We start from the raw sequence: 27,972 nt of genomic DNA on the forward strand, positions 1-27,972 counted from the left end.
AGGGGAGCCATGTTAGGTGACATGAAAACCACGCCACCGTTCTGAGATCACACAATAACATCCCCTGCTTTTCTCTGCCGCCGCCGGCTTCAACAAACGTCATTTCAATGAATGAAAATGCGCTATTTTTTTGTCTACAAAGCAAGTTAACTGATAAAATATGAGAAGTGTGCGTTTAGGCGGTGAGGCGCGAAGCTGGCGAGGAGATGTGCTGTTCTGCCCGCCAATCCTCTAAACCAGCGAAGAGTCAGGACTCACTCCCACTGTTCAGGAAGCGCCCATCTCGGGTTTCCCGCAGCCGAAGGGAGTTTGAGTGACTTTTGGCCCCTCGCGGCCCCTGTAGCGTCCCTAGTTACTGAGCCCCTAGTAACCGCCCGCCCCAATCCAGGAGCCGCTGGCAGGTCTGAGTCGGCGCCAGCTCCCCCGCCCCGGGCCAGCGCGGGCGCTCAGGCCTCCGCGGCGCGGTGATGGCAGCCTCGCACCGAGCGGCGAAGCTGGAGGCCTCCAGTCTCCAAACTCCGGAAAATCCCAGCGTCGGAGCGCAGGTCGCCCAGAATGAACGCGAAGACCCTTCGGAGGCCCTGGCGGCAGCGGCGGCGGCGGCCTTAGAGGAGGAAGAAGGCGACGAAGAGGAGAAGGCGGTGCTGCCGGCGCTGGCGGGGGTAATGCAGGGGCGGGACGGAGGCTGGGGCTGGGTGTCCGCAGGGCGCGGGCTGAGGGCTGGTCTGCGTCCCCGCTGGGCTAAGCGACAGGCTGGGAAATGGGCTGCCCTGTCCATCTCCGCCCTACCCAGTAAACCTGGCCCACCAGGTTTCTCTCTGCTCCCATGGAAAATAACTCAAAACGGAAGCGTTGGAAAATCTTTTAATTTTCAACGAAAAGATTGTAAAAATTTCTTGGAGAGCATTTCTGGAGAGTATAGGGTACAGAAGTTTACTCCTTTTGCTTCAGCATCTGTTGGAAGTTGTTGCTTTTTTCTTTTCAACTTGGGAAAAACTGATGTACCCCATAGTGGATAACCCATAAAATTCAGGTGAATCAGATGTGCTGTCGGGTGTGTTTTATTGTCACTTTAAAGTCTTGGTTATTAGTGCATTTTTATACATTGTCATGAGGCGTGGTGTAAAATCATTTAAGAGTTCAGTGGGCAGTTAGATACACAGATTAAAGTTAGGCATCCAGAGAAGCAAATTACTGAGGTTCCAGTTTCCTAAACGACTCTTCAGGGTGAGAAAACCTTTTCACTGATCAATTTTCAGTGTCAGATATGTCGTGAACACCTGCCCATCAAGTAGAGGGCTGAGTCTGCCATCTACTCTATTCATTTAAAAGATGGGAACATTAAATTTTAACTAGCAGTATGCAGGTATAAATCTCCTCACCCCCAGTTAAGATTCTTAATACCATTTGTCCAAAGCTTCTCAGATACAAAACCATTATGGCCTATGGCTAATAAAATCACTGGATATTTTGGAACTCTAAACTGTTTACACTAAAACTGTTAGTGAGAAAGTCTGTAGCAAACCTTTTATGGTCACAACTTCACCAAGAGACAAACTCCCTGAGGTCCTCCAGAGTAAGGCCGATTGAGACCCTGAACATGAACCAGGATGAGAGTCCTGAGAACAGTTTCATTCATGATAAAGCTTCCCACAGCACAAATCTCAGTACCCAACAAAGGAGGCAAAGTGATAGAGGAAAAAAATTTGAATGGAGGAAGAGGATTGGGAATCCTGGATAGGGTCTGTTCTCTGCCATTTGCTAGGTGCTACTAAAATGTAACTTTCTTCAATCTCAGTTTCCTTAAACGTGAAAGAACTGTAATAAATGTCTCTCTTGTCTCCCCGGGATATTAGGAGAACCAAATGAGTAGATTTGTGTCATATCTAAAGAGCAGTTTATATAAATTCATAACAATAATAACTGCCAGTGATTTGAACAGCTCACCCAAAGATTAAATCTGGCTTTGCTGTGCTAGAGGAGTGCGTCATTTCTGTAGTGGCAGGCATACTTCCAGAGTGCCCTGCGAAACTGCAAATTTGTATTAGAAATTTAGTACCTTAGGAGGGATTAGTTTATCTAATAAGCTAATTTTAAAGGGACAGGATCCTACCAAGCAAACAGAAAAGGGAGCTAAGTCTTATGGGTTTGACAGTGTTCTAAGACTACCACACTTGGAAGATCCAAAAGCAAACCTGGATAAGCTGTGCAGACCCAATAGAGAGTACCGGTTAGAGGAAGAAGCCCTGAAAAGGCAGGAATGGGTTCAGGAGCCAAGCTTGTGTTCTTCAAAGTAGGAAGCTCAGATACTATGTGCGCTACACAAAACTGATTAGAGGGGCGCCTGAGTGGCTCAGTTGGTTAAGTGTCCGACTCCTGATTTCCGCTCAGGCCTTGATTTCAGGGTTGTGAGTTCAGGCCCTGTTCTGGCTCCACGCTGGGCTCCATGCTGGTCATGGAGCCTAATTTTTTAAAAAGACTTATTAGAGAACCAGTTATCACAGTAGGTTCCTTTCAGTCCTTTGCTTTGCCAAAGCCACCCTCCCTCCCCTCTCCCCCACACACACCTTGCAGGACTCTGAGCCCATATTGGGTTCTGAGGCATGTTCCTTGAATCTAGCCCCAGTTGAAGATAGTACTTCATAGGCCTTGTTATGTGGTTGATGATGACATGGGTAAACCAGTATTCTTTAGTTCACTGTTAAAGTTTCACTGACTTTCCTAATGAAGTGACCTTTTTCAGCAAATACCAGCAGTTATCAAGAGCTGATTACTACTCAGTTGTGAGTGAAGCAGGCATAGAGGACATCATCACAAAGCTTCCAGTCTGGTGGGGAAGTTAGATAATACAAAATGAATAGTGACTATATAGTATATTAGGTATATATCTAATATATCCAATATATATTATATAATATATAATTATATATAAGCATTTATCTGATATATCCAATATATATTGGATATATTATATATATAATAAGTGATTATAAGATGAGAAATGCTGGGAAAGAAATGAACAGACTTCTGTGATTAAAAAAAGTAGCTAGGGGACGCCTGGGTGGCTCAGTTGGTTAAGCAGCTGCCTTCGGCTCAGGTCATGATCCCAGCGTCCTGGGATCGAGTCCCACATCGGGGGACTGCTTCTCCCTCTGACTCTGCCTTCCACTCTGTCTGCCTGTGCTTGCTCTCACTCGCTCTCTCACTGACAAATAAATAAATAAAATCTTTAAAAAAATAAATAAATAAATAAATAAATAAGTAGCTAGGAACCTACTTAAATGAATTAAATTTGAAGACGATGTCTGGTAGATGAGAAAGAGCAACCATTTGAAGACTAGGGGTAGAAAAAGCATTCCAAGCAAAGGAACGGCATATGCAGAGGCCCTAAGGTAGGAATAGAAAGAGTTTTGTGTGATTGAGGGTCTGAAAAGAGAGGAGAAAGGGAAGAAGATGAGGTTGGAGAGGTGAGCTGGACCTGAACATTCAGGGCCTTTTGAACCAAGATAAAGAGTTTATGTTTATTTTTGGTACAGGTACAGCAGGAGGTCCTTGAAGACTTTTCAGAGATCAGACATGTTTCTGTTTACATTTTTAAAAGATGATTGATGGCTCTCTGGAGAATGATTGGAGGCTTTGACAAAGCAGAAGTAAGGAAATTGGTTAGGAGGCTGTTGCAGTGACTCAGAGGCCAGTGGTAGTAGCTTGGTCCTAGTCTGGGAGAGGTGGCAAGAAGTGGACAGATTTCTTTAGAATGGATAAGATTTACTGTTAGATTGGATGCGAAGGCCAAGGAAGAAGAAGAAATGAAGAATATTCACTCCCAGGCTTCTGGTTTGACCAGCTGTATGAAAAGTAATGCCATTTACTGAATTGGGGATAACTAGGGGAGGAATAGGTTTACAAGCTGGGTAGGATTCAGGGTCTGAGGTTGTTTTGTTTGTTTTTTTTTTAAGATTTTATTTATTTATTTGACAGAGAAAGATCACAAGTGAGCAGAGAGAGAGAAAGAGAAGCAGGCTGATGCGGGGCTCGATCCCAGGACCCTGAGATCACGACCTGAGCCGAAGGCAGCAGCTTAACCCCCTGAGCCACCCAGGCACCCCTGGTTTTTGTTTGTTTGTTTGTTTCTTTTAAAGATTTATTTATTTTAGAGAGAAAGAGAGTATGAGCAGCAGGGAAAGAGGAAGAGGGAGAGAGAACCTCAACCAGACTCTGTACTGAGCACAAAGCGGAAGCCGGGCTTGATCTCATGACCCTGAGCTCACAATCCTGAGATCAGTACTTGGGCCAAAACAAGAGTCAGACACTCAACAGACTGTGTCACCCAGGTACCCCAGGATTTCTGTTTTGTTTTGTTTTGTTTTTTTAAGATTTTATTTTTTTATTTGACAGAGAGAGATCACAAGAAGACAGAGAGGCAGGCAGAGAGAGAGGGGGAAACAGGCTCCTCGCTGAGCAGGGAACCTGATGCGGGGCTCGATCCCAGGACCCTGAGATCTTGACCTGAGCTGAAGGCAGAGGCTTAATCCACTGAGCCACCTAGGTGCCCCCAGGATTTCAGTTTTGATCATGATAAGTTTGAGATGCCTGTGAAACTACCAAGTAGGAATATGTAGAAAGCAGTTGGGCCTATGAAACCATAGTCCTGTGGGATCTGGACCATAGACTTCTGTCTGGGAGTTTCCAGCCTTTTTAAGACAATGGGAATGAACGAAGTCATTTAGGGACAGAATTTAGAGAAAGAAGAGAAAGGGTCTACCATAGAACTATGAAGAACCTAGCCTTGAAGGGGTATCTGGCTGGCTCCTAGGCAGAGCATGGGAGTCTTTATCTCAGGGTCCTGAGTTCAGGCACCATGTTGGGTGTGGAACCTACTTAAAAATATATGTATTTTTAAAAAGGGGGCACCTGGGGGACTCAGTCATTGTCTGCCTTCGGCTTAGGTCATGATCACAGGGTCCTGGGATCGAGCCCCGCTTCAGGCTCCTTGCTCAGCAGGAAGCCTGCTTCTCCCTCTCCCCCTCCTGCTGCTTGTGTTCCCTCTCTTGCTGTGTGTCTCTGTCAAGTAAGTAAAAAAAAAAAAAATTAAAAAAAAAAAAGGTGCCTGAGTGGCTCAGTCAGTAGAGTGTCAGGCTCGGTTTCAACTCAGGTCAGGTCGTGATCTCAGCGTTGTGAAATCAAGCTGCCCTCCACACACACACCCACCCCTACGCCCCTCCATCCAGCTCTGCATTCAGCAGGGAATCTGCTTGAGATTCTCTTCTCCCCCTGCTCCCTGCTCCCCACCCCCCACACTCACACTCTCTCTCTTTCAAATAAATAAATCTTAAAAGGAAAAAAAAAAAGAAAAGTAAAGAAAAAGGGAACAGAAGAGATTAAGGACCAGCTACAGTGGTAGAAGGGGTGTAAGTTTCCCATTCATTGGTTTTAGTGATGAAGAAAAGAGTTAAATGCTGTTACGAAGAGGAATATTTCATCTCTGAAACAGGAAAGGATCCTGGGATCAAGCCCAGCTTTGAGTTTCCTGCTCAGTGGGGAGTCTTTTTTACCCTTTCCCTCTGCCCCTCTGCCGGCTTGTGCTCGTTCTCTCAAATAAAAAAAAATCTTTAAAAAAAAAAAGGAAGAAATTGTTCAGTCTTGGGGATAGCAGTTTCCCCCCTCTTTTTTAAAATTTATATATTTATTTGAAAGTGAGGGAAAGTGGAGAGAGGGGCAGAGGGAGAGAAAAACTCTGAAGCCAGCTTTGCACTGAGTTGGAAGTCTGACATAGTCCTCGATCTCACAACCCTGAATCAGGACCAGAGCCCAAATCAGCAGTCAGACACACCATCGACTGAGCCACCAAGGCACCCCAGAAATTGTTCAGTTTTTAATTCAGTATCAATATTCACAAAATATTCTTTTTATTTTATTTTATTTTTAAATTTAATTAATTTAATTTTAAGTGGACTCCACACCCAAAATGGGCTTGAACTCATGACCCCGAGATCAAGACCTGAGCTGAGACCAAGAGTCAAATGCTTAACCATCTGAGCTCCCAGCCACCCCTTTTTTTTAAGTTATATTTTAATTGTGGAAATAATATATGAACATATTTTCCTTTTAAATATCAAATGTTGCAAGGGTGCCTGGCTGGCTCAGTCAGTAGAGCATGTGACTCTTGATCTCAGGATTGTGAGTTTGAGCCCATTTGGGGTATAGAGATTACTTAAAATTACTTAAAAATAAAATCTTAAAAGAATTTCAAATGCTACAAATAAGCCACAGGCCCTTTTACCACTTCTCCCCCCAGAAAGAAAATCTGCCTCCCCTACATTGGTAGCTACTCTTTTGCCAATATATAGTCTTCTGGGCATTTTTCAGTTTCCTGTGTACATAATATTTTAATGTATGGTCACATTTTATTTATTTATTGTTTGTTTATAAAGATCTTATTTATTTATTTATTTGTCAGAGAGAGAGAGAGAGCAAGCGAGCACGTGCGCACAAGCAGGCAGAATGGCAGGCAGAGGCAGAGAGAAGCAGGCTCCCCGGCAAGCAAGGAGCCTGATGCAGGACTCAATCCCAGGACCCTGGGATCACGACCTGAGCCAAAGGCAGTGTCTCAACTGACTCAAGCTACCCAGGCATCCCGGTCACATTTTATAAATACATATTTTTCTGCAGCTGGTGTTTTCTCTCACATTTATTGGGGTTTTATCCATGTTAGTATATATAAATCTACCTTATTCCTTAGAAATCTTTTCAATGCAAAGAAGTTTTTTTTGTTTTTTAAGATTTTACTTATTTATTTGACAGAGAGAGAGAGTGAGCAAGCACAGAAGCAGGGGGAACAACAGGCAGAGGGACAGGGAGAAGCAGGCTCCCTGTTGAGCAAGGAGGTAGAAGTGGGTCTCAATCTGAGGACCGCGGGATCATGACCTGAGCTGAAGGCAGACACTTAACCAACTGAGTCACCCCAGCGCCCCGCAAAGAAGTTTTTAAATAAAAATTCCAGAACTGTGGATGATACTACATAGGCTAGAACACAAATAATTATGAGTGCTTGTTACTGATGAAACAACATGTGCTAGAAGGAGTGATTATCTAAATGGGTCAAGCCAATCTAGGGAAGATTATCATCTAATCGGGTGGCTACATGCACAACATTCCATAGAAAGCTAAAGAATTAATTAAAAGGAAAGGGTACTATTTTAGGTTTTTGGAAAATAATGTCCTCAGCCTCTGTTATTTGGATTTACTGAATACTTTTTTCTGTGTGGAGATAATAAAAGATGAAATTAGAATTGGAGGGGCGCCTGGATGGCTCAGTGGGTTAAAGCCTCTGCCTTCGGCTCAGGTCATGATCCCAGGGTCCTGGGATTGAACCCCACATAGGGCTCTCTGCTCAGCTGGGAGCCTGCTTCCTCCTCTCTCTCTGCCTGATTCTCTGCCTACTTGTGATCGCTGCCTGTCAAAATAGATAAATAAAATCTTTAAAAAAAAAAAAAAAGGAAATTAGAATTGGAAGTTGCTTATTAACCATTCATCTGTTTAAGATAAAAAAAACACTGTGAGGTCAGTTTATCTGAAAAATTAGAAGTATTAAGCTTAAATGGAATGGATACTATGCAAAAGTCAGCACCTAAGTAAAGTTTGTGAGACCTGTGCCTCTCATCAGAAGCTACTCATCCTTCTATAATTTTTCAAACAGTTTTTCAGGCCCAAATACATTTTATCCTTTTTGTGAAAATGACTGTTATAAGGCCTCCTTTTAAGGGATGTTGTAGAAGAATGAATGAAGAGTGCACGGATGCTTTTGCCAAAAACAGTTCTTTGGAATATCCTCTTGGTTTTTATTGTAGTTTTTGGAAAATAAGCACACTTGAATATTGAGTAGAATATAGCTATTTAGGGCAGCCAGTATTTCTTCAAAAGATTCAGTCATCTGGGAGGGAATACTTTTCTTCTTCTGCATGTGGAAACTTAATATTTTTTTAGCTTACATTCATTCATCCAACAAATATTTCCTGAGTATCTGCCACTGGCCAAGAACTTTCTAGGCACTGGGAACACAGCCATAAACAAAGCAGACAAATCCTTGTCTTTGTGATGCTTCCTTTTTGGTAGGGACAGACACACAATATACAAAGTCATGTGGAATGTCAGTTGGTGGTGAGTATTTATGAAAAAAATTAAGCAGAAAAGGGAGGCTGACAATGAGTGGGGGAGAGGTTGTAATTTCAAATAGGGTAGTTAGTGAAGACCTTGTTGAGATGACATTTCATTAAGACCTGAAGGACTGAACAAGTGGGCCATGCAAATATCTGGAGAAAGAACATCCCAGGGAAAGGGAACAGCAAGTGCAAAGGTCCTGAGGGGATTTTCCTGATTTTGTGAGCATTGAAAAAACTGCAAACTGGAATCAACTACTGCTACTAAAATGAACTACTATTGCTGCCCAAGGGAAGAACTGTTGCTGGGGAGGCTCAAACAGAGAGAGAAGTAACAGGAAGGTATAAAAGTCCCTTCCTCTCCAGCCATGCAGTTTCCCTCTAGTGTTACTTTTAGAAGAGTCCAGCGGGGAACAGCTGGCAAAGCAGAAACACTACAGAATCCCATCCCCAGCATCACATAACAGGGGCTAGAAGGGTGGCATTGGAGCCAAGAGACAATAGTTTAACACCTGGCACACCTACCTACTTTATGTGTCATAAAATTAATGTTCACAAGGTAAGTGCCCATGTCACATGGCTAAGAAGTGCAGAACCTAGGCTTAAATGAAAATTCTAACACCATGCCTGTAATCTTTCTCCCAAGCCATGACAGCACTCCAAACTGAAAAGTTACTTAGCTTCCATATGGGCATTTCTTATTGAAATGTGTTTGCAAGCATTTCCATCCTCAGGTTTTGTCTCTCATTACTCCATTCTCCCTAGTCAATCTTATCCACATCCAAAGCTGTACCTGTCACTTCTGTGTACACTGGTACATGCCATATCTCCCTCTCCAGCCCAGCCTTATTACTAGCTCTCCACATACATTCTCCCCCTCCCCTCCCCATTTCCTGGACATCTAGCTGCCCCTACTATCCCTTCAAACTCTGTGTGTCCTAAGAGATTAGTTTCCTTTCCGCTTTTATACGCTTTTCCGCTGTATTCTCAATATTAATGCATGGCAGCACCACCTACCTAGACAGACAGCACTCTAAACAAAAATCTTTTTACTCTCTTGCCCACAACCCAGGCCATTATCAAGTTGAAACTTCAGCCTCCTTAGTCTCCCAAGGCAGCCTCCTTTCTTTTGTTCCTGGCACTGCTCCCTTCATTTTGCCCATAGGATATCTAACTCAGACCTTTGCAGTAGCCCATTAACTACTGCCAAACTTACCTTTCTTCCCTCTCTCCTACTTGCTATGAGAAGATTCCTTCTGACAATTACCATATCATTCCTCTGCTCACATCCTTCAATGTTCCTATTGGCTATGGCCTGAGCTCTTGGTTAGGGCTCTTGACTTACCTTTTTCACCTTGTTTCCCACCCTCTTTTGGGTTCCATATACCCTGTTCCCCACTGCCACTCAGACTACCTCCCTCTGAGCACATAATGCCTGTTCGCTTGAGGCTAAAAAAACCCCTCCTGCCCTTGAGGGGAGTGTGGTAAGCTTTGGAGCCTAACAGATTTGGGATTGAATACCAGCTCTGCTACTTATAAGCTGTGTGACTGCAGAGAGGTCACCTAACTCTTCTGAACCTCAGTTTCCTTGAGATCGTACTACGTACTAGTTGCATTGTCATGAGGTGACATGATGAATATTATTCTAGCACTGTGCCTCAGATTTCTTTGTTTTTCACCACTTCCTTGATTGGGCACACTCCTCACCCATCCTTGTGTCTCCAGTCTGGCTCATCTCTAAATTTTGCCTCCTCTTTCTCCCTGGTTAAAATTAGCCATTCTTTCTGAGTTCTCATGGTGTCTTATATCATGACACATGGTCACTCATCTGTCTCCCTGTTCAGCCGGGAGCAGCTTGTGGTTAGGAGTGAGGAGTTCTGTCTTATTCAAAGTCTACTATTGATTTATTTACATGTCCTCTGCTAAACTAGCTGGTAGCTTCTGGAAAGTAGAGTTTTTAATCTGATTTGTATCTTTCAGTCGCCAGCTGAATGCTGGGTGTCTCTAAATATTTAATGGATGAGGAAGTTAACAAAGTTTTTATCCCCACAGCTAAGAAAGTAATAGTGAGGAACACATACAGAAACAACAGAAGAATCAGAAAAATGTTTTATTTGAGTTGTAGGACATATATAAAGCAATTCTCTGAGTCACAAATTTGTTGATAATAAATTTCTGCATATGAGTTCTTTTGAGGAAAACTTGTTTTCCTTCATTTGCTTTCTTTAAGTTACCCCAAGTGGTACAGCACTTGCCTCTCGTATACTCTTTTTAGTCTGTTAAAAAACAAAAACACCACACATGTAAGTATTTGTATACAGATGATATTCTGAGTTTTCCTAAGAGAAGCTTCTCAATTTTATTTTCTAGAGTGTTAGCATATTGTTATATATTTATAATTTTTATGGCAAATAAGCTTTTCTCATTTTTAGTCTATTTCAGGCTTTAGGTCCAATTTAAAACAATGATCAGCAGCCTTTTATGCACCCCATCATAAATAATTTAAACTGTTTCTCAACTGAGAAACTATTAAGATTATTTTATTTATGGAGAAAATTGGATTTTACCTCCTTAGTTGTTTCAGTTAAAGAACTTTGAAAGGAGGGCACGTGGGTGGCTCACATGGTTAAGTGTCTGCCTTTGGCTTAGGTTGTGATCTCCAGATCCTGGGATTGAGCCCCACGTCGAGCTCCCAGCTTACCAGGAAGTCTGCTTCTCCTTCTGCCTCTGCGTCTCCCTCTGTTCTCTCTCACTCTCTCTCTAATGAATAAATAAAATCTTAAATTAAAAAAAAAAAAAGAACTTTGAAAGGTATGTGGAAGGAGTGAGGGAGGAAGATAGTTAGACCCTTTTAGGCATGGCCTTTCTGTACCATAGCTATACTGTGTGCAGTCTCTGTACTGTACTACTCTTGTTCTCTTGTCACCCTCAAAGTTTCTGTCACCTATGGGAGCTGTTGGCTCTTGTTGCCACAGAAGTGGCTTTTCTGATGGTCCCTCCTACCCTCTCCCACACCCTCCTATTCCCTCCTGAGGCATCAAGGAGGCCTTCTCCCTGGCGCCTTGGTGACCCAGTGAGAAATTTGTTCCCCCTATTCCCCTGTCCCCATTCTCTCATTTCCCTAACTTCTCTCTTTCCATGTCTTTTCTCCAATGGCACGCACACCTTTGGGGCCCACACTTCAGGACCCCAGCTGGGAGTGGGTATTGGGCTGTGTTTGGCCAGTTTGCAGCAGGAAGAACTGTTTTTCTTCACCTCAGTTAAAACTTACAACTCAGAAGGAGGTTCTTTATAAAGCGTGGCTTGGGTCTATCCTATTATGGTGTATGAACTGGGAATTTAACCATCCTTTATAAAATGAATTAAATAGCATTTATTTTCTGGCAGTTTGGTATCTGTCTCTCTCTCTTTCTCTCATTCTTTTTTTTTTTTTTAAATATTTATTCACTTACTATAGAGAAAGCGGGGAGGGGCAGAGAGAGAGAGAGTCTAGCAGACTCCCTGCTGAGCAGGGAGCCTGACTCAGGGCCGATCCCACAACCCCAAAATCATCATTGGAACTGAAAATCAAGAGTCAGACACTCAACTGACTGAGCTACCCAGCTGTCTCATCTCTCATTCTTAATAAAATATCATTAGGGGATAGTCCACAAGTAACTTATAATCCATTATGTGTATGTAGCCTACAAGTAACATATAACCTAATTAAGTGTACACTTTAAGAAGCAACATTGGGAATCGGTATCAATTTAATTCATCTTTCAGTTCTAAACACCATATAACAGGTTTTTTACTTCCTACCAGACTGATTTTAACACCAACATTTCTGAGGTGGACGAACAAACACATACAAGCAAGGAGGACTTTGTGGACTTTTCTGATATATACCACTCGAATGAAGAGTATTTTAGGAAGCTAGAAGAGCTGAAAGCTGCCCACTTGGAAACTATGGCAAAGTTAGAGAAGATGTACCAGAATAAATTAAATTTAAAAGAAGTTCAGCCAGTGATCATCAGGGAAGAAGCTTCTAGTGTCTCTTCCAGGTAAGTTTGTACATAACGTTATTTGTGGGCTATAAAATGTATACTTAAAAGTGCAGAACCAAAAAAAAAAAAAAAAAAAAAAAAAAAAGTGCAGAACCAAATTATTCAGAATATTTTCTCTCAACTCTCTCTTTGTACTTTAATGATATACAGAGGTTGGACTGTATTCAAAACGTGTAATGGCTTATCCACCAATGGCTTCTTGTTTTGAGAGTCATTTAGTCTTTTCTCACTGACCTGCCACTCAAAGAACTATAGATATGTATCAAAATATTCAGTCTTGGCCATTTTAATTTTTATTTATTATTATTTTTTAAAAGATTTTTAAGTATTCTCTACACCTAATGTGGAACTTAAACTTACAACCCGACATCAAGAGTCGCATGCTCTACCAGCTGAGCCAGCCAGGCGCCCCTAGTCCTTCATATTATGTAAGTCCTTCATATGAAACATGAACATTATGTGATTTGGTAAGTCCTTCATATTATGTGGATTAACATGAGCTCAGCAGCACTTGGGTGGCTCAGTAGGTTAAGCATCCTACTCTTGATTTCAGCTCAGGTCTTGATCTCAGGGTTGTGAGTTCAAGCCCCATGTTGGAAGTCCATGCCTAGCATGGAGCCTGCTTATAAGAAAACAGCACAAAAAACACAAGTCATTAAACATATAAAGTATAGAAACAGCTCTTTCTATACTTCTATAAAGTATAGAAACACTCTTATATCTCAAGAGTGTACTTTTCTTTTTTTTTTTTTTAATTTTACTTATTTATTTGACAGAGAGAGAAAGATCACAAGTAAAGAGGCAGGTAGAGGGTCAGAGGGAGAGGGGGAAGCAGGCTCTGCCTTGAGCAGAGAGCCCGATGAGGGGCTCAATCCCAGGACCCTGAGATCATGACCTGAGCCAAAGGCAGAGTCTTAACCCATTGAGCCACCCAGGTGTCCTGTACTTTTCATTTTGATAAACTTTCCTGCTTCTGTTACTTGAAAAAATAATTAAGTAAAAAAATAAATTACACACACACACACACATGCACACTCCTACACACAAACAGTTCAGGACTAAGACATAAATCTGATTCAGGTTTTCAAAATAGTCTGTAATTTCTGGACCCATTTCTCCTATGAACTCTCTTGTTTTCGAAACTTGAGGCAGGTCTCTTTTTTTTTTTTTTAAGATTTTATTTATTTATTTGACAGAGAGAAATCACAAGTAGATGGAGAGGCAGGCAGAGAGAGAGAGAGAGGGAAGCAGGCTCCCTGCTGAGCAGAGCCCGATGCGGGACTCGATCCCAGGACCCTGAGATCATGACCTGAGCCGAAGGCAGTGGCTTAACCCACTGAGCCACCCAGGCGCCCCTGGAGGCAGGTCTCTTAACTCATCCAGTTGGTCAGTGCTAATTATGCATCTCCTGTGTGCCAGAAGTTGCTGGACACTGACGAGTCGAAAATCAAGTTGCCCTTAAGGAGCTCAAAAACTAACTGAGAACCGAAAATTGTGATACAACCTGATAAGACAGGGTTATGGAGACAGAAGAAGAAGCAACTGATCATGTCATGGTGTTGGTAGAGGGATACAAGCAGGAATTTTCTATGGAACTGTCATATCCAAGTTCTGTACTAGAGGAGTTGCTGTAGCAGATGCAGGAAGTAAAGAGTGGGCTTCTAGGCCACAGAAACCATGTGTGCCACTAGTGGCATGGCAGTATGAGACTTCCTGGTGTGTACAAGGAACTTCATATGGTTGGATATGACTCAAGATTGGTAACTGAAGGTAGAGAGAGGAAGAGGTGAAACAGGAAAGGTAAAAGGGGACTAGGCTTTTCTTTTTTTAAGACTTTATTTATTTATTTATCTGAGAGAGAGAGAGAGAAAGCACAAGTAGGGGAGGAGCAGAGGGAGAGGGAGAAGCAGACTCCCCACCAAGCAGGGAGCCTGATGCAGGGCTTGATCTCAGGATGCTGGATCCTGACCTGAGCTAAAGGCAGATGCTTAACCATCTGAGCCACCCAGGTACCCCATATTTTTTTTTAAGATTTTATATATTTATTTGAAAGAGGGAGTCCATAAGTGGGCGAATGGCAGAGGGAGAAGGAGAAGCAGACTCCCCATTGAGCAGGGAGCCTGACACAGGGCTTGATCTCAGGACCGTAGGATCCTTACCTGAGCCAAAGATAGACATTTAACCAACTGAGCCACCAAGGTGCCCCAGAGAGGGGCTAGTCTTGAAGGACTTTATAATCTAGACTTCGTTACAATGGCACATCCATCATAGAAAAGTTTCAAGAAGGGGAGTGACCTAATGTATGTTTTAAGATGGTGACTCTGGAAAACATGTGGAGAATTTAATAGAGGTTAGCCACAAGGAGCCTCTGCTGCCTCAGGTTTCCCTGTAAAATGAAAGAATTGAAATAGATAATTTATAGGCATCTCTTAGCTCTATTCTAAATAAAAGTGATAATGATAAGGCCTATCTATCCAGCACCTATCTTCTGAGTATACCTTGATCTTTTAGTTTTTAATTTTTATATCTGGTCACATGCAACTGAGAGTGTAACTTTATTATTCTTCTCATACAGGTCTGATTCAGAAAAGAACTCCTATCACACAATCTCGTTAATGACATCATTTTCAGAGCCTGATTTAGGACAGTCGTCCTCCTTGATTATGTCTTCCTCTGAAGATGAGTTGCCGAACTCAGAAAAAGAGTATCCTGAAAAAAAGAGGGTGATGAGCTATGCTAAAGAACTCATTAACAACATGTGGACAAATTTTTCTGTTGAAGATTATATTCGGTATAAAGATGTTGATTTCCCGGCAGTTGAAAAAACAAAGAAGAAACCAAGAGAATGGGTGCCAAGGATTACAGTACCTGAGCCTTTTCAAATGATGATTAGGGAACAGAGGAAAAAAGAAGAGAACATGAAATCTAAATCAGATATTGAAATGGCACACCAAGTGCTCAGAGAACAAGAAGAAGAATCAGAGTGTAAGAAAAAATTCCGAGCCAATCCAGTTCCTGCATTCGTCTTTCTCCCCCTTTATCATGACATAGTCAAGCAAAATGAAGAACGCAGGAGGCGTTTGAAGGAAAAAACCAAAGAAGCTCTTTTGGCTTCACAAAAACCATTTAAGTTTATTGCAAGGGAGGAACAGAAGCAAGCAATCCGGGAAAAGCAGCTGAGAGACTTATGCAAGTCTAAAAAGAAAACAAATCAATTTAAGGCCAGACCTATACCTCGATCTACTTATGGCTCAACCGTAAGCTCAAAGTTTAGCTCAACCTCCAATGAAAAATTAAAAGAAGAAGAGCTCTATAGAGAGATTGTGACGCAGCTGAGGGCCCAAGAGCTTTTGCAGTATTCATCTCCTCTGCCTTGTAGGTCAGGTCTCAGAAGCTGTGCTCCGAGGAAGCTCAAGTGTCCTGAACAGGTTGAAAAGTTGAAGCGTAAACACGAGTTGAGATGCCAAACTGCCAATTTTGAATACCTTCCTGAGAGATACCGGAAACACCCCTCAGAACAGAAGTGTTCAGAACTCCTAACCGTTGGCCGTAAACCATCTGGTCTTCATGCGGCCTCTAGCGCATCCACTAAAAGAGAGAAAATTCTGGCAGACATTGCAGCAGATGAAGAACATTTAAAAGAAACACGGCCTAATCTCTCTCCAAGGCACAAACTGACAGTAAGAAGTGCAAGTGCAAAGCCTGTGCCTTGTAACTGCAACCCTCCAGTGCCCACAGTGTCTTCCAGAGGAAGAGAGCAAGCCACGAGGTAAATGACTAGGATGTAGTGCCTGCCGACTCACGGCTGCTAAAATAGTATTTGTAGCTCTATTGATTTTTGTGTTGGTCATTTGGAAAATAAGAAGAAATAGATTTGGTAATATATTTTACTATATCAGGCAGAGCATTTTGCCAGAGAGTGTCCTTCTAAGAAATGAGTATCTTTTCCATTTTATGAGTCTCCAGGGATAGAAAAGATAGTCAGCCTGTTGCTTTCCAGTTGCACAAGTCATAGCCTTTTTTCAGTGTTTAAATTTTCCCATGTTAAATCTTTGCTAAATCACATTCTCATTGGCTTAAAGTGAATTAAGCCTTAGTTTGTTGCCCTCAGGAGATCACTTGAGGAAAAGAAAATGTTGGAAGAAGAGAGAAATCGGATCCTAACTAAACAGAAGCAAAGAATGAAAGAATTGCAGAAACTCCTGACAATCCGGGCTAAGGCTTATGACTCACATCAAAGTTTAGCTCAAATGTCTAAATCCAGAGTCAAATCTCTCAGGTATCATAAAAGAATCCTGAACCTCCAGATCATTGGTTTTCAAACTTTCTTTCTTAATCAGTGGATATAATATATGAACATATTAATTAGTATTTTAGTTTCTGGATTCAAGTTGCTGTCAGTTACACTCAACACACAGATATACACATTCACACTCACTCACTCACCTCACCTCATGGTGAGGATTATATGCCATGTTGATGAACTGAAACATTTTATATCATGGCCATAGTTAATAGTTGTAATCATATGTCAGTATCTAATCTTTTCTTTTACTTTATAAATTTTTTTTTTGTGGGGCCTCATTATGACCCGACCTGAGACTAAGAGTTCTATGCTCCACCAATTGAGCCAGCCAGGGGCCCCTTCTTTATACTATTTTTGATAGCCCAGTACAATATTGAGAAAAAATCTTTTTTTTTTTAGTTTTTTTTTTTTAAGGTTTTATTTATTTATTTGACAGACAGAGAGACAAGCAGGGGGAGTGAGAGTGGGAGAAGCAGACTTCCCACTGATCAGGGAGCCCAATGTCAGAGAGAGCCCTTTTTTAATAGTTTGCCGTGTAATCTCAGAATATTCTTCAATAAATTGATCTGTAAGAGAACTTTGTTCTAAGGTCTGCATGAAATCTGATATCACAAATGAACACGTTGATGTCAATTAACATCAGTTATGTGATGTGTCAGTTAACACGTGTATGTGTTCAGCATGTGTGTTGCATTTCATTGTAGTTCTAATATAAACAAATATAAATAAATAAACATATTTGCAGAACCCCTTCACAGAGCACTGGAATTCTGCTGTACAAAGTTTGAAAACCAGTGTTCCAGAGGAACATTTTTCTGTAAAAATGTTCATGTTTAAGTAGGAAAATATCTCCCCCCAAAGCTGGTAAGTAATATGATTTATTTTTAATCTGATTTATAAGTACCCAAATCTATATTTGCTTTTAATTATGAGTTATTCCTTTTTAAGTATATATTGTTTATAATAATTATATTCCTTTATTTATATATTATGTTTATATTCCTTATAATGTATATCAGTGTAATTTATGATAGAGGGAGAAATTTGATGAACTTGAGCAAAAATTTTTTAGAAATATACTCTTCACCCTAAGAAAGTAAACTGGATTTTTCATAATACCAATTTTGTGTATAATTAAGCATAATTATAATTCTATAGTATAATTATCTTCTCTAATCCATGAAATCTTATTATCTTAGTAGAGTTAGTATGTTTTACATAGAGGAAAAAGCGTATTTTATTCACTATAGGATCTTGTGCAAATAGTAAGTACATTTAATGTGAATTTATGTATTTTGGTTCCTTTTCCTATCCATGTCCTTTTCCTTTATTCTCTATTTTCCCCTGACCTGCTCGAATTTAATTAACTTTGCCACCAACCTATAGATCTTTAAACTAAATTTTCTTGATTTTCTGCACTTAAAATTGAGTTATGAGGGCATTTATTCATTTCTTCAAGCCAATTTAATACATTATATTTTGAAAATTTCAGAAAATCAGAGTATCCAGACTGTTCCCAGGATGTAAAATGTGTGCTCTCACAACCTAGTGTTTTTATTTCTGCATTCCATAAAAATTTACCAGTCTAGGAAAGGAATTGTGGTAAACTGTAAGCCATGCTTGTAATTTAATTTCTGATTTGTCATCTAAGCTAAATGTTCTATCTGTAAGCTGTTATTTCTTTTAAAATTCCATTCCTTTTATTTGATTTTAGAAAGAGTGAAAAGGAAAGGATGAGAGAATACCAGCGAGAACTAGAAGAAAGAGAAGAAAAATTAAAACACAGGCCGCTACTATTTGAAAGAGTTGCTCAGGTTGTGTTTGTTGGAATTTAAGAGCTTCAGTCAACCTTTTTTATTTTTTTAAACATCTCTAGCTCCTAACTTACAGTCCATTTTTCTTACATGTTATATAATTTATTGAGACATATTATTGTTTCTGTGACAGGTTCATCAAATCAGTCAAGTAAGTTTGTACTTAAATCTGAACATCAAAGCTAGTCGAGGACGCATGTCAGCTTGATACAGAATGTGCTGCTGATGCAGTCATAGTCAAAATAATCGTTTCACAACCTGTTTTTCATGGCTTTTCTTTTTTTTTAGTACCAACTTTTCTTTTTTTTTTTAGTACCAACTTAGCCATATATTAAGGTGAGTCTTCACTATATGATTTGGAAGTCCTTGAAGAATTAAAAAATGAAACAAAATGCTAATGGAATCAGATTTCTTTCTGCCAGTTTTTCTTTTTCACTTTCATTGAGATATAACTGACCTAGAGCACCGTGTACAGTTAAGATTACAGCACGTGACTTGACATACATATATGGCAAAACGATTACTACCATAAGTTTAGTTAAAAACCCACACCTCATATAATACTGAACTTTTAGGATTTACTAAAATCTGAACTTTTGGAATTTACTCTCTTAGCAGCTTTCAGATATGCCATACAGTGGTATTAGCTACAGTCATCATTTTGTACATTACATTCCCAGTACTTATTTATCTTATAATTAGAGGCTTATACCTTTGACTGCCTTCATCCAATTCCCCTGGTAACCACAAATCTGATCTGTTTTTCTATGAGTTTGTTTTTGTTTTTAGATTCCACATATAAGTGAGACCTGTAGCCCTTGTCTTCCTCTGTCTGACTTATTTCACTTAGCATAAAGTCCTCAAAGTCTATCCATATCATTGCATATGGCAGGACTTCCTTTTTAATGGCCAAATAGTATTCCTTGCACGTACACCACATTTTCTTTACCCATTCATCTTTTGATGGTTACTTATGTTGTTTCCCTGTCTTGGCTATTGTAATTAATACTTTCGTGAATCGTAGGGTGCAGATATCTCTTCAACGTAGTGATTTTGTTTCCTTCAGTTAAATACCCAGAAGTTGGATATCACTGGATTGTATCATATTTATGTTTTTAACTTTTTGAGGAACCTCTGTACTGTTTTCCATAGTGGCCGTTCTATTTTACATTCCTACCAACAGTGCACAAGGGCTCCATTTTCTCCACATCCTCACGAGCATAGCATTTATCATCTCTTATCTTTTTGATACTGACCATTCTAACAGTTGTGAGGTGATACCTCATTGTGGTTTTGGTTTGCATTTCCCTGACGATTAGTGACATTGAGCACCTTTTGGCCTTTTTAGGTACCTGTTGGCCATTTGAGTATCTTCTTTGGAAAAATGTCTATTCAGATCCTTTGCCCATTTTAAATTGGATTATTTCATTTTTTGCTATTGACTTTTATGACTTTTTTATATATTTTGGATATTAACCCACTTTTCAGATATATCATTTGCAGATATTTTCTCCATTTAGTAAGTTGCCTTTTCATTTTGCTGATCGTTTTTTTTTTTTTTCAAGTGAACCTATAATTTTCATTCTTATCTACGATTACTGAAAGGACTTCCTTTTCATTGGGAAAATAATTTGGTCCTATGGACAGTGAGTCCTGATTTTACTAAATGTATAGTTGGTTTTATAATCTTCCTCTAAGAGATATCTGTCCATTTCACATCATCTTTTCTTTTGTACTCAGAAAGTAGGTGTTCTTATGGGTGATATAGCTTAACAATAGACAGGATCACTGGAGATTACAGGTGCTGTGTTGTGATTTTCAAGCTGTTGCATTTGGAGCTTCCTGCCAACATTGCAGGGCCATCCTTCTAAATGCACCAAGGACAGGGACATGGCTTTACATATTCAGGTGAATTTACATATTCAGTCTCTCAAAGTTTTGGGACCCATTTACATACAGATTTGGACATAATTTTATGTAACACTTTTCATTTTAAGGGTAGGTTTCTTTTTTTAATATCTCAGTTTCAATTTTAGAGGGAAAATTACAGAAAAATTCTGTATTACCTAGTGGAAAGTGATTGACTTTAAGCTCAAAGTAGTTCTTTGCAGCTCCCACCTGCAGGTTATTATGACTTTCTGTCTTTCTGGTGGTTATATCTACACAGATTTCCCACACACATCTACATTTATCTTGCTTCAAACTAGATCTTCCTCTTTGATTTCCTGTTTTTGTTGAGCCACAATTTTGGTGGCTGGGAATCACTTTCCCTCCCTCTTTCAATTGCCACTGAGAGACCTGACAAGTTTTCTTCCTAAATAATTTTTGGATCTGCCTTTCTCCATTCCTGAAGGTGAAGTGCCATGTGAAGCCTCTATTATCTCCTCTCTCGGTTATTGTAATCATTTGACTGGTTTTCCAGCCTTGCTCTTTGCAAAGCCACCCATTATATTTTCACTTTACCATTCCTGTTCCCTTGCCAAAATGTTAACTCTGGGTAGGTTGTAAATAACCTTTGGTAATGGTGACAATCGTGTATTTTCATTGATTGTACTCATTCTCATTTTCAATAAATGGGATCAAGAGGTATTGTCCCTGACTTCTTCAAACAATACTACAAAGCAGGTATCCATGTATTACAGAGGAAAAAACTGAAGTTCAAAGGAGGTAAGTAACTAATTAGATTTATAGGTAGTCCGTAATGGAACTAGAATTGGACGCAAGTCCGTTTGCTTCCAAACAGTTAAGACTAAGCTGTCCTGCCTTCTCCCAGAAGATACCTCCATGAGTCTCAGCGTAGTGAGTAGACCCCTCTACACTCTGATCCCTATTAACCTTTAATTGAGTAGATTCTAAATTCTAAACCAAATTCATCAGCCACAGCACTGCCCCCGCCCCCTCACCATGAACACCCTTTACTTTCAGATCATACCAAACCACTAGTTTCAAACTTGAAATTTTTATTCATGCTGTTTCTGAACACTCTTAGAGCCTCTTTCTGTTTTTCCTCCTCATCTTTCAAGTCTTCATATAAAACCACTTCTTGCATTGTTTCCCAGGTCGGATCGGGTGCCTTTTCCTGTGTTTTTCATTACCCTTTGCATACTTCTGTCTTCACTCCTGCCACTCTGTGTGGGAATTACCTGTTTCAGGATCTCTCTTCCCTTCTAACTAGTTCCTTTTAAAAGTTGTGTTCAAATCTTTGTATTCCCAGCACCTAGCACCCAGGATAACGTCTGGCACAGAGGAGATGTTAATAAACATTTATTGAACCAAAACTGAACTGTCAGGATCAAATTAGCCAGACTGTGACCTCTTGCTTTTTTTCTGGGATTAGTGGTGGGGAGTGGAGTGGGGGTTGAGGGGTGTCGGGGAGGGGGCTTGAGAGCACCCCCCCTCTTAGTGATGAGTCTCAGCAGGAGTGAGCAGTTGTGCCATGTTATGAATCCTGCCGCTTCTAAGCACCAGAGAAGGTGAGGCCGAATATGTAGCATGTGTGAAATTAAACCCATAGAGAAATTTTAAATGTTGAAAACATAGATCAGTATCACAGCCCATTCTACTTCTGCCACTTCTGGCCCTCACATATACTGGTCCCTTTGTCCAAAAATACTTCTCTCTCCATATATACCCCCCAACTACAAAAGAAGTATTCAGTAATTAAAGATTTTTTATTTAATTTAATTAATTAATTTATTTGACAGAGATCACAAGTAGGCAGAGAGGCAGAGAGGTTTGGGGGTTGTGGTGGGTGGAAGCAGGCTCCCCGCTGAGCAGAGAGCTCAGCTTGTATATTGGTCTTCATAGCCTCTGGATGCATTTTTTTAAAGATTTTATTTATTTAGGGGCACCTGGGTGGCTCAGTGGGTTAAGCCTCTGCCTTCAGCTCAGGTTATGATCCCAGGGTCCTGGGATGGAGCCTCATGGAGGGCTCTCTGATCAGTGGGGAGCGAATATATACTATTCGCCTTGATAGAAAATATGTAAAAGTAATTAATTCTGTATATAGAGTGACTGGCAGTGACTCACCAGTGACTGGGACTCAATCCCAGGACCCTGAGATCAGGACCGGAGCTGAAGGCAGAGGCTTAACCCACTGAGCCACCCAGGTGCCCCAAGAAGTATTCAGTAATTAAATAAGTAAAAGAGTTACTACAAATGAAACTTACGGTTTTGAAAAGTATTTTTCCGCTTCAAATGAGGGCACTGATTGTAGATAAACTTTCATCATTGCATGTTATTTTGGTTTCCTGAAGAAGCAACACTAATTTTTTTCGCAATCTTTGATAGTAAAATCAAATAATCATACAGTTATTTTAATTGTTCCTTTTATCTCATAGTCTGTGCAATTCTTTGCATGGTGAAATGCAAGGAGGAAATGTTTATTTCAGTTAAGAGTAATTATATACTATTCGCCTTGATAGAAAATATGTAAAAGTAATTAATTCTGTATATAGAGTGACTGGCAGTGACTCACCATTGCTTTGGTTTTGTTAACACAAATTAGTGCAGCTTTTTCTTGCAGTCTGTTTTGCTGTGACTATTGCTGCTAATTAACAGCTGTTATTTGATACATTCACTCACAACTTTGTGCATTATCCATTTATTAGTGTTAATTGTGATCTTGCTGCTGTTGAGTTGTTCTTTCGCAGAGTAAGGCTATGATCTGGGACAGAACAAACCATGTTGTCCTATTTCTTGGAAATCACAGGGTTTATTAATTGAGTAAATTCTAAATTATAAACCAAGTTCAAATGAAGACTTATGAGCACTGACTTGGGTATCATTTTAATCTCTTTTATATTTAATTTACGTATATCAGAATATACTGTTCTTAATGCATTTAGAGTTAGGTCTGGGTTTTTATTCTGCTTTACTGTCTTTGGAGCAGTTCTTATTTTCTTACTTTGCCATGACTTTCAGTTTCTCGAAACTTTTATATTGGTCTTCATAGCCTCTGGATGCATTTTTTTAAAGATTTTATTTATTTAGGGGCACCTGGGTGGCTCAGTGGGTTAAGCCTATGCCTTCAGCTCAGGTTATGATCCCAGGGTCCTGGGATGGAGCCTCATGGAGGGCTCTCTGCTCAGTGGGGAGCCTGCATCCCCCACCCACTCCCCGCCCCCGCTGCCTGCCTCTCTGCCTACTTGTGATCTCTGTCTGTCAAATAAATAAATAAAATCTTTTTTAAAAAAGATTTTATTTATTTGAGAGCGAGAGAGAACAAGAGCAGGGGAGGGAAGGGAGAGAGGAAGAGGGAGAAGCAGATTCCCCTCTGAGCAGGGAGCCTGATGTCCCACTTGATCCCAGGACCCTGCGATCATGACCTGAGCTTAACTGACTGACTGACAGCCACCCAGGTGCCCCCTGGCTGCATTTTCTGAAAATCGTTGTTACTCATAGTGGGTGCATTTTAGCAACAGGTTGAGTGTGTTTTTAGTTTTCCAGAGCATCAGGAAATCACCGGTGACAGTTTATCCATTGTAATCAATCTGTTATTTTGGTTTCTCCTGTGGAACACTGGATGCCATGACCCCTCATGACACTGGAGTCCCTAGGTTAGCCAAATAAATATCTGACACCTGCTTTGCTGAAGTCAGGTTTCAGTTACCTTCACACTCCAGGATGAGCACTACTACTTAGAGAAAGCAGGATGGTGCCATGGAAAAGTCCCAGGAAATGGTCAAGAGACTTGGTTCTACCACTCACTATCCTTGGGACCTTAAGCAAACTGCTTAACCTTCGTGGGAATGGAGGGAGTATTTGTTTCCTTCTTTGTTAAATTTGGGGGTGAGACTGGGTGCCCTCCCACACCCTCTCCAATATGGAGTGCCATTGGGGTACTGGATCTGGCCCATTCCTAGTTACCTTCCTTCAGTTGGAGGACAAGATGGCAATTCTTGGCCCTATACTCATAGGAGGTAAAAAGTGACCAAAGCTGAGATACTAGTGTGAACCCCAGTCCTGTGACAGTGGGAAGCCCGTGGTCTCAGGTACTGTGCTAACTCCTTCCTGTCTTGCTTCAGGTGTGAGAGAGGCTCATCACAATTTCACAGGTGCCAAAGCCAGGAAACAACATTCTGGAGATTTGAAGCCAGTGCTAAGTTCTTGTTCTTTTTGCTGTATTCCCTGATTCCTCCTGATTAAAGATAACAACAGTGATGAATTTATCATCTTTGAAGGATTAGAGATATAGCATGTAAAGGATAAAAATTACAGTAGGTACATAAACTATAAGAACCCTCTGACAACCATCACAAACTTATTTTCTTCCTGGTGTTTCCAGATAGTCTTCAATAGTCATAAAGGTGTATTTTTTCAAAAAAGTATATAAAACAGAGTGCAAAGAATAACTATAGACCAAAACTCATGTGGCTACTACCTAGGTTAATAAACAGAACATTGCCAGCACCCCAGAAACCCTTTGTGCCCATCCCAGATCAAAACCCTCTCCTACTCTCCCAGAGGTAACCACCATTCTAATTTTTGAGATTAACACTTCCTTGTTTTTGCTATTACTGTTGCTTGTGTTTTGCAGTTTTACCATCCTGTGTATCTTTTGCCACACAGTATAGTTTAGTTTCACCCATTTGGGAACTTTATGTAAATGAATCATACATACTATACGTATTCTCTTGTGTTTTGCTTCTTTTCCTTAGTAGTATGTTCATGAGATCTGTCCATATGGTCCTGTACAACTAAAGTTCATTCATTGTCATTGCCTTATTTTACTCTGTTATATGAATAGAACACGATTTATCCATCCTTTTGTTGAGAGATGTTTGGGGCTGTTCCAAACAGTAGTGTCCTATGTATTTTGGTACAGCACATATGTGGGAGCTTCTCTGGGAATAGGCCTGGGAGTGGGATTGCTGGTCAGAAGGTCTGTGTACTGTCAGCCACCTGTGATTATTGGGTTTAATTTTCACTGGAGCTTTTTTTTTTTTTTTTTTAAAGATTTCATCTATTCACTTGACACTCAGAGTTCACAAGTAGACAGAGAGGCAGGCAGAGAGAGAGGAGGAAGCAGGCTCCCCGCTGAGCAGAGAGCACGATTCGGGGCTTGATCCCAGGACCCTGGGACCATGACCTGAGCTGAAGGCAGAGGCTTTAACCCACTGAGCCACCCAGGCGCCCCTCACTGGAGCTTTTAACCCCTATGTTTTTAATGGAAATTTGGTCTTCTGTTCTCCTCTAAAAAGGTTTGTCTTTCCTATAGAAAAATGCAAGAATGGCAGCAGAAAAGCAATATTCTAACACCCTAAAAGCACTAGGACTGTCTGATGAGTTTGTTTCAAAGAAAGGCCAAAGTGGAAAAATAATTGAGTACTTCAGCAATCAAGAGATGAAGAGTTTCACTGAAGATAAAGAAAGGTAACATATATAAGTTGTCTAAATGGTTTACCTTTGAAAAAATTCTTACCTGCCAGAAAGCATAAAATTCTGTCCTATATTTTTAGAAGATCTTTTAACCTAACAAAATACATGTGAACTGTTTGTAAAACATTGGTATTTTAACACTTGGCACATTCAAAATGGCATGGTGATAAAGTATCTTGTTTTTAAAGGAGAATAATTTAACTTTCTGACTGACATGAATGATGAAAATAATAAGATGGTTTCAAATGAAGTTTAAAGTGTCACTCAAGGTTGGAAATATAAAAAATATATATATAAAATAAAAAATATAAAAGTTGGCACTTTTATAGAGTTTTCTTGATAAATCGGAGCTCATACACTTGAGGAAGGAAGACTGCATGATGACATACGTTGCAAGGGGTTTGTTGACCTTTAAATCAAATCATTTTTCCTTTGAGAGATTGATAAATTTCTTCCTCCAGCTTTGAGGAAGAAGAAAAAAGAGAAGAAAGAGCGAGTGGGGAGGAAAATCATTTTATGGATACGAACAGCCAGGATTCTTACAAGGAAAAAGAGGAAGCTGATGAAGAGAGCGGAGAAGAAGAATCTGTTACGGAGTAACACAGTACCTGCGGCTCTCCCGTCTGTGCCTGCACTGTCGATGGCAGCCCTGGGCCCAACCATCTGTGCTTGTGGTGTGAAGAACATCCATGAGAGCCCTCCAATAGGTACAGGGCTCTTGAGCAAAGTCATCTGTAACCTAAAAAGGCCAAGTCCAGCCAAACAGTTGTCGGTTCAGTTAGGCTAAGGCTTTGCCTAGTCAGGTTTTTTAATCACTCGTAATGGTTCGCAACTTTGATCTTACTTGTATTCTTTAAAAAAGCATTTGAGAATCATAGTTGTCACAAACTGATTGGTTAGAAAAGTATGTGTTACTTCTGTATTTGGTATGGAAACAAATGGTGTGGCATTGAGAGCAGAAATATTGGCTTTTGGTGATTCAAAAAAATTTTTCTGGAAAGTCTGAATCAATAAATCTTCAAATTATACTATTTGCCCATTCTTTTCCTCTGTGATACATCTCACAAAATGAATCCTCATACTTGTTTTATTGGGTATTTAAAGTTTCTTATCTGAGCCATTTTTTTAAAAAGTAATAAAATATAGGGGTGCCTGGATGGCTCAGTGGGTTAAAGCCTCTGCCTTCGGCTCAGGTCATGATCCCAGGGTGCTTGGATCAAGCCCTGCATTGGGCTCTCTGCTCAGCAGGGAACCTGCTTCGCCCTCTCTCTCTGCCTACCTCTCTGCCTCCTTGTGATCTCTGTCTGTTAAATAAATAAATAAAATCTTAGGGAAAAGTAATAAAATATAGAAAAAATATGTCCTTACAAATTTGCGTTCATTACTGTACTGTTTGCTGTTAAATTATCCACACTATCATGACTTTTTCTTTTTATCCCTAGTTTTATTCCAAATTATTTTGATATGTAAATTGTTAGAAAAGTTTTTATACCAGGTATTTTTTTTAACTTTGAGTATTATGACAGAGGTAATTATAAAAATCTGTGTTAAAATCTTAATTGGAGGTAAATATCCACACTTGTATATATGATGAAATTGTGCATAATAATTTGTCCAAGGCAAATCTCCAAAGTAATTCAGATTTAACTCTTTAATAGTAGACCTGGTTGTGCTCAAATTTTGTACATTATTGTGGATATATTTTGTCTTTCTGTGCATGATGGTAATTTGTATGAATCTATCATTTTTCCTCTTTAAGCAAATTTTTGTTTTTAAAAAATTCAAACCAGACATAAAGATGTGATAGGATAAGACATTTTATTTTCTAAAAACAACCTCCTCTAAAGAGAATGAACTAATTAAGGTATTTATAATAGCAGTGTTTCCCAGGTGAAAATGTATGCTTTAAATTAAGAAATAAGGCGATTTTTCTCAAGGGCACATGTTTCCTTGTAATTCCTTCCTACAGTTTGTGTTAAAACTATTTGTCACTATAATTAGATTCTAAACTCTCTGGGAGTTGGAACCATTTTAAAATTCATCTTTGTAGTCCTTTAATATTTTGCCCAGGATTGTGTATTTGGTAGGCACTTAATAAAGGCTTGGATGAGTAAGTAGATGAATATGGTTTTTAATTATATTTCAGAATGAGTACACATGGGATTAAAATTATCTCCCTTTTAATTTATTGAAAGCCTGTGAAACACAATCCACAAATTGTAATATTTAAAATGTGACTTTGCTCCTCATTCTATCCCTTCTCAGTTTCA

The 27,972-nt window shown here is 40.1% G+C and overlaps 1 protein-coding gene across 4 annotated transcripts; it reads left to right on the forward strand.

Annotated features, from left to right (window-relative positions):
* Positions 1–27,821, forward strand: FAM161A (FAM161 centrosomal protein A). 4 transcript variants are annotated; one of them, XR_014315875.1, is made up of 8 exons: positions 1–662; positions 11,961–12,199; positions 14,778–15,971; positions 16,314–16,481; positions 17,254–17,372; positions 18,223–18,322; positions 25,542–25,696; positions 26,164–27,821. XR_014315875.1 is itself a non-coding variant. In XM_082746670.1 (7 exons), exons 1-7 carry the CDS (start codon positions 468–470, stop codon positions 26,167–26,169), a joined length of 2,079 nt encoding a protein of 692 aa, XP_082602796.1. In that variant the 5' UTR covers positions 2–467; the 3' UTR covers positions 26,170–27,821. The 4 variants fall into 4 exon arrangements, 3 of the variants coding, with proteins under 3 accessions (XP_082602796.1, XP_082602795.1, XP_082602797.1); XM_082746670.1 differs by lacking the exon at positions 17,254–17,372 and having other exon boundaries at positions 2–662; positions 26,142–27,821; XM_082746669.1 differs by lacking the exon at positions 17,254–17,372 and having other exon boundaries at positions 7–662.
* Positions 27,822–27,972: the final 151 nt, after the last annotated feature.

Source organism: Mustela nivalis, assembly GCF_964662115.1.
Source record: "Mustela nivalis genome assembly, chromosome: 8".
NCBI classification, from domain to species: Eukaryota; Metazoa; Chordata; class Mammalia; order Carnivora; family Mustelidae; genus Mustela; species Mustela nivalis.

Bases quoted from the DNA above. Each gene is read 5' to 3' on its own strand.
- FAM161A (XM_082746669.1), top strand. From the start codon at position 468: ATGGCAGCCTCGCACCGAGCGGCGAAGCTGGAGGCCTCCAGTCTCCAA. The intron at 12,200-14,777 runs GTAAGTTTGTAC...CTTCTCATACAG, and splicing joins GCTTCTAGTGTCTCTTCCAG to GTCTGATTCAGAAAAGAACT. The intron at 16,482-18,222 runs GTATCATAAAAG...ATTTGATTTTAG, and splicing joins TCCAGAGTCAAATCTCTCAG to AAAGAGTGAAAAGGAAAGGA.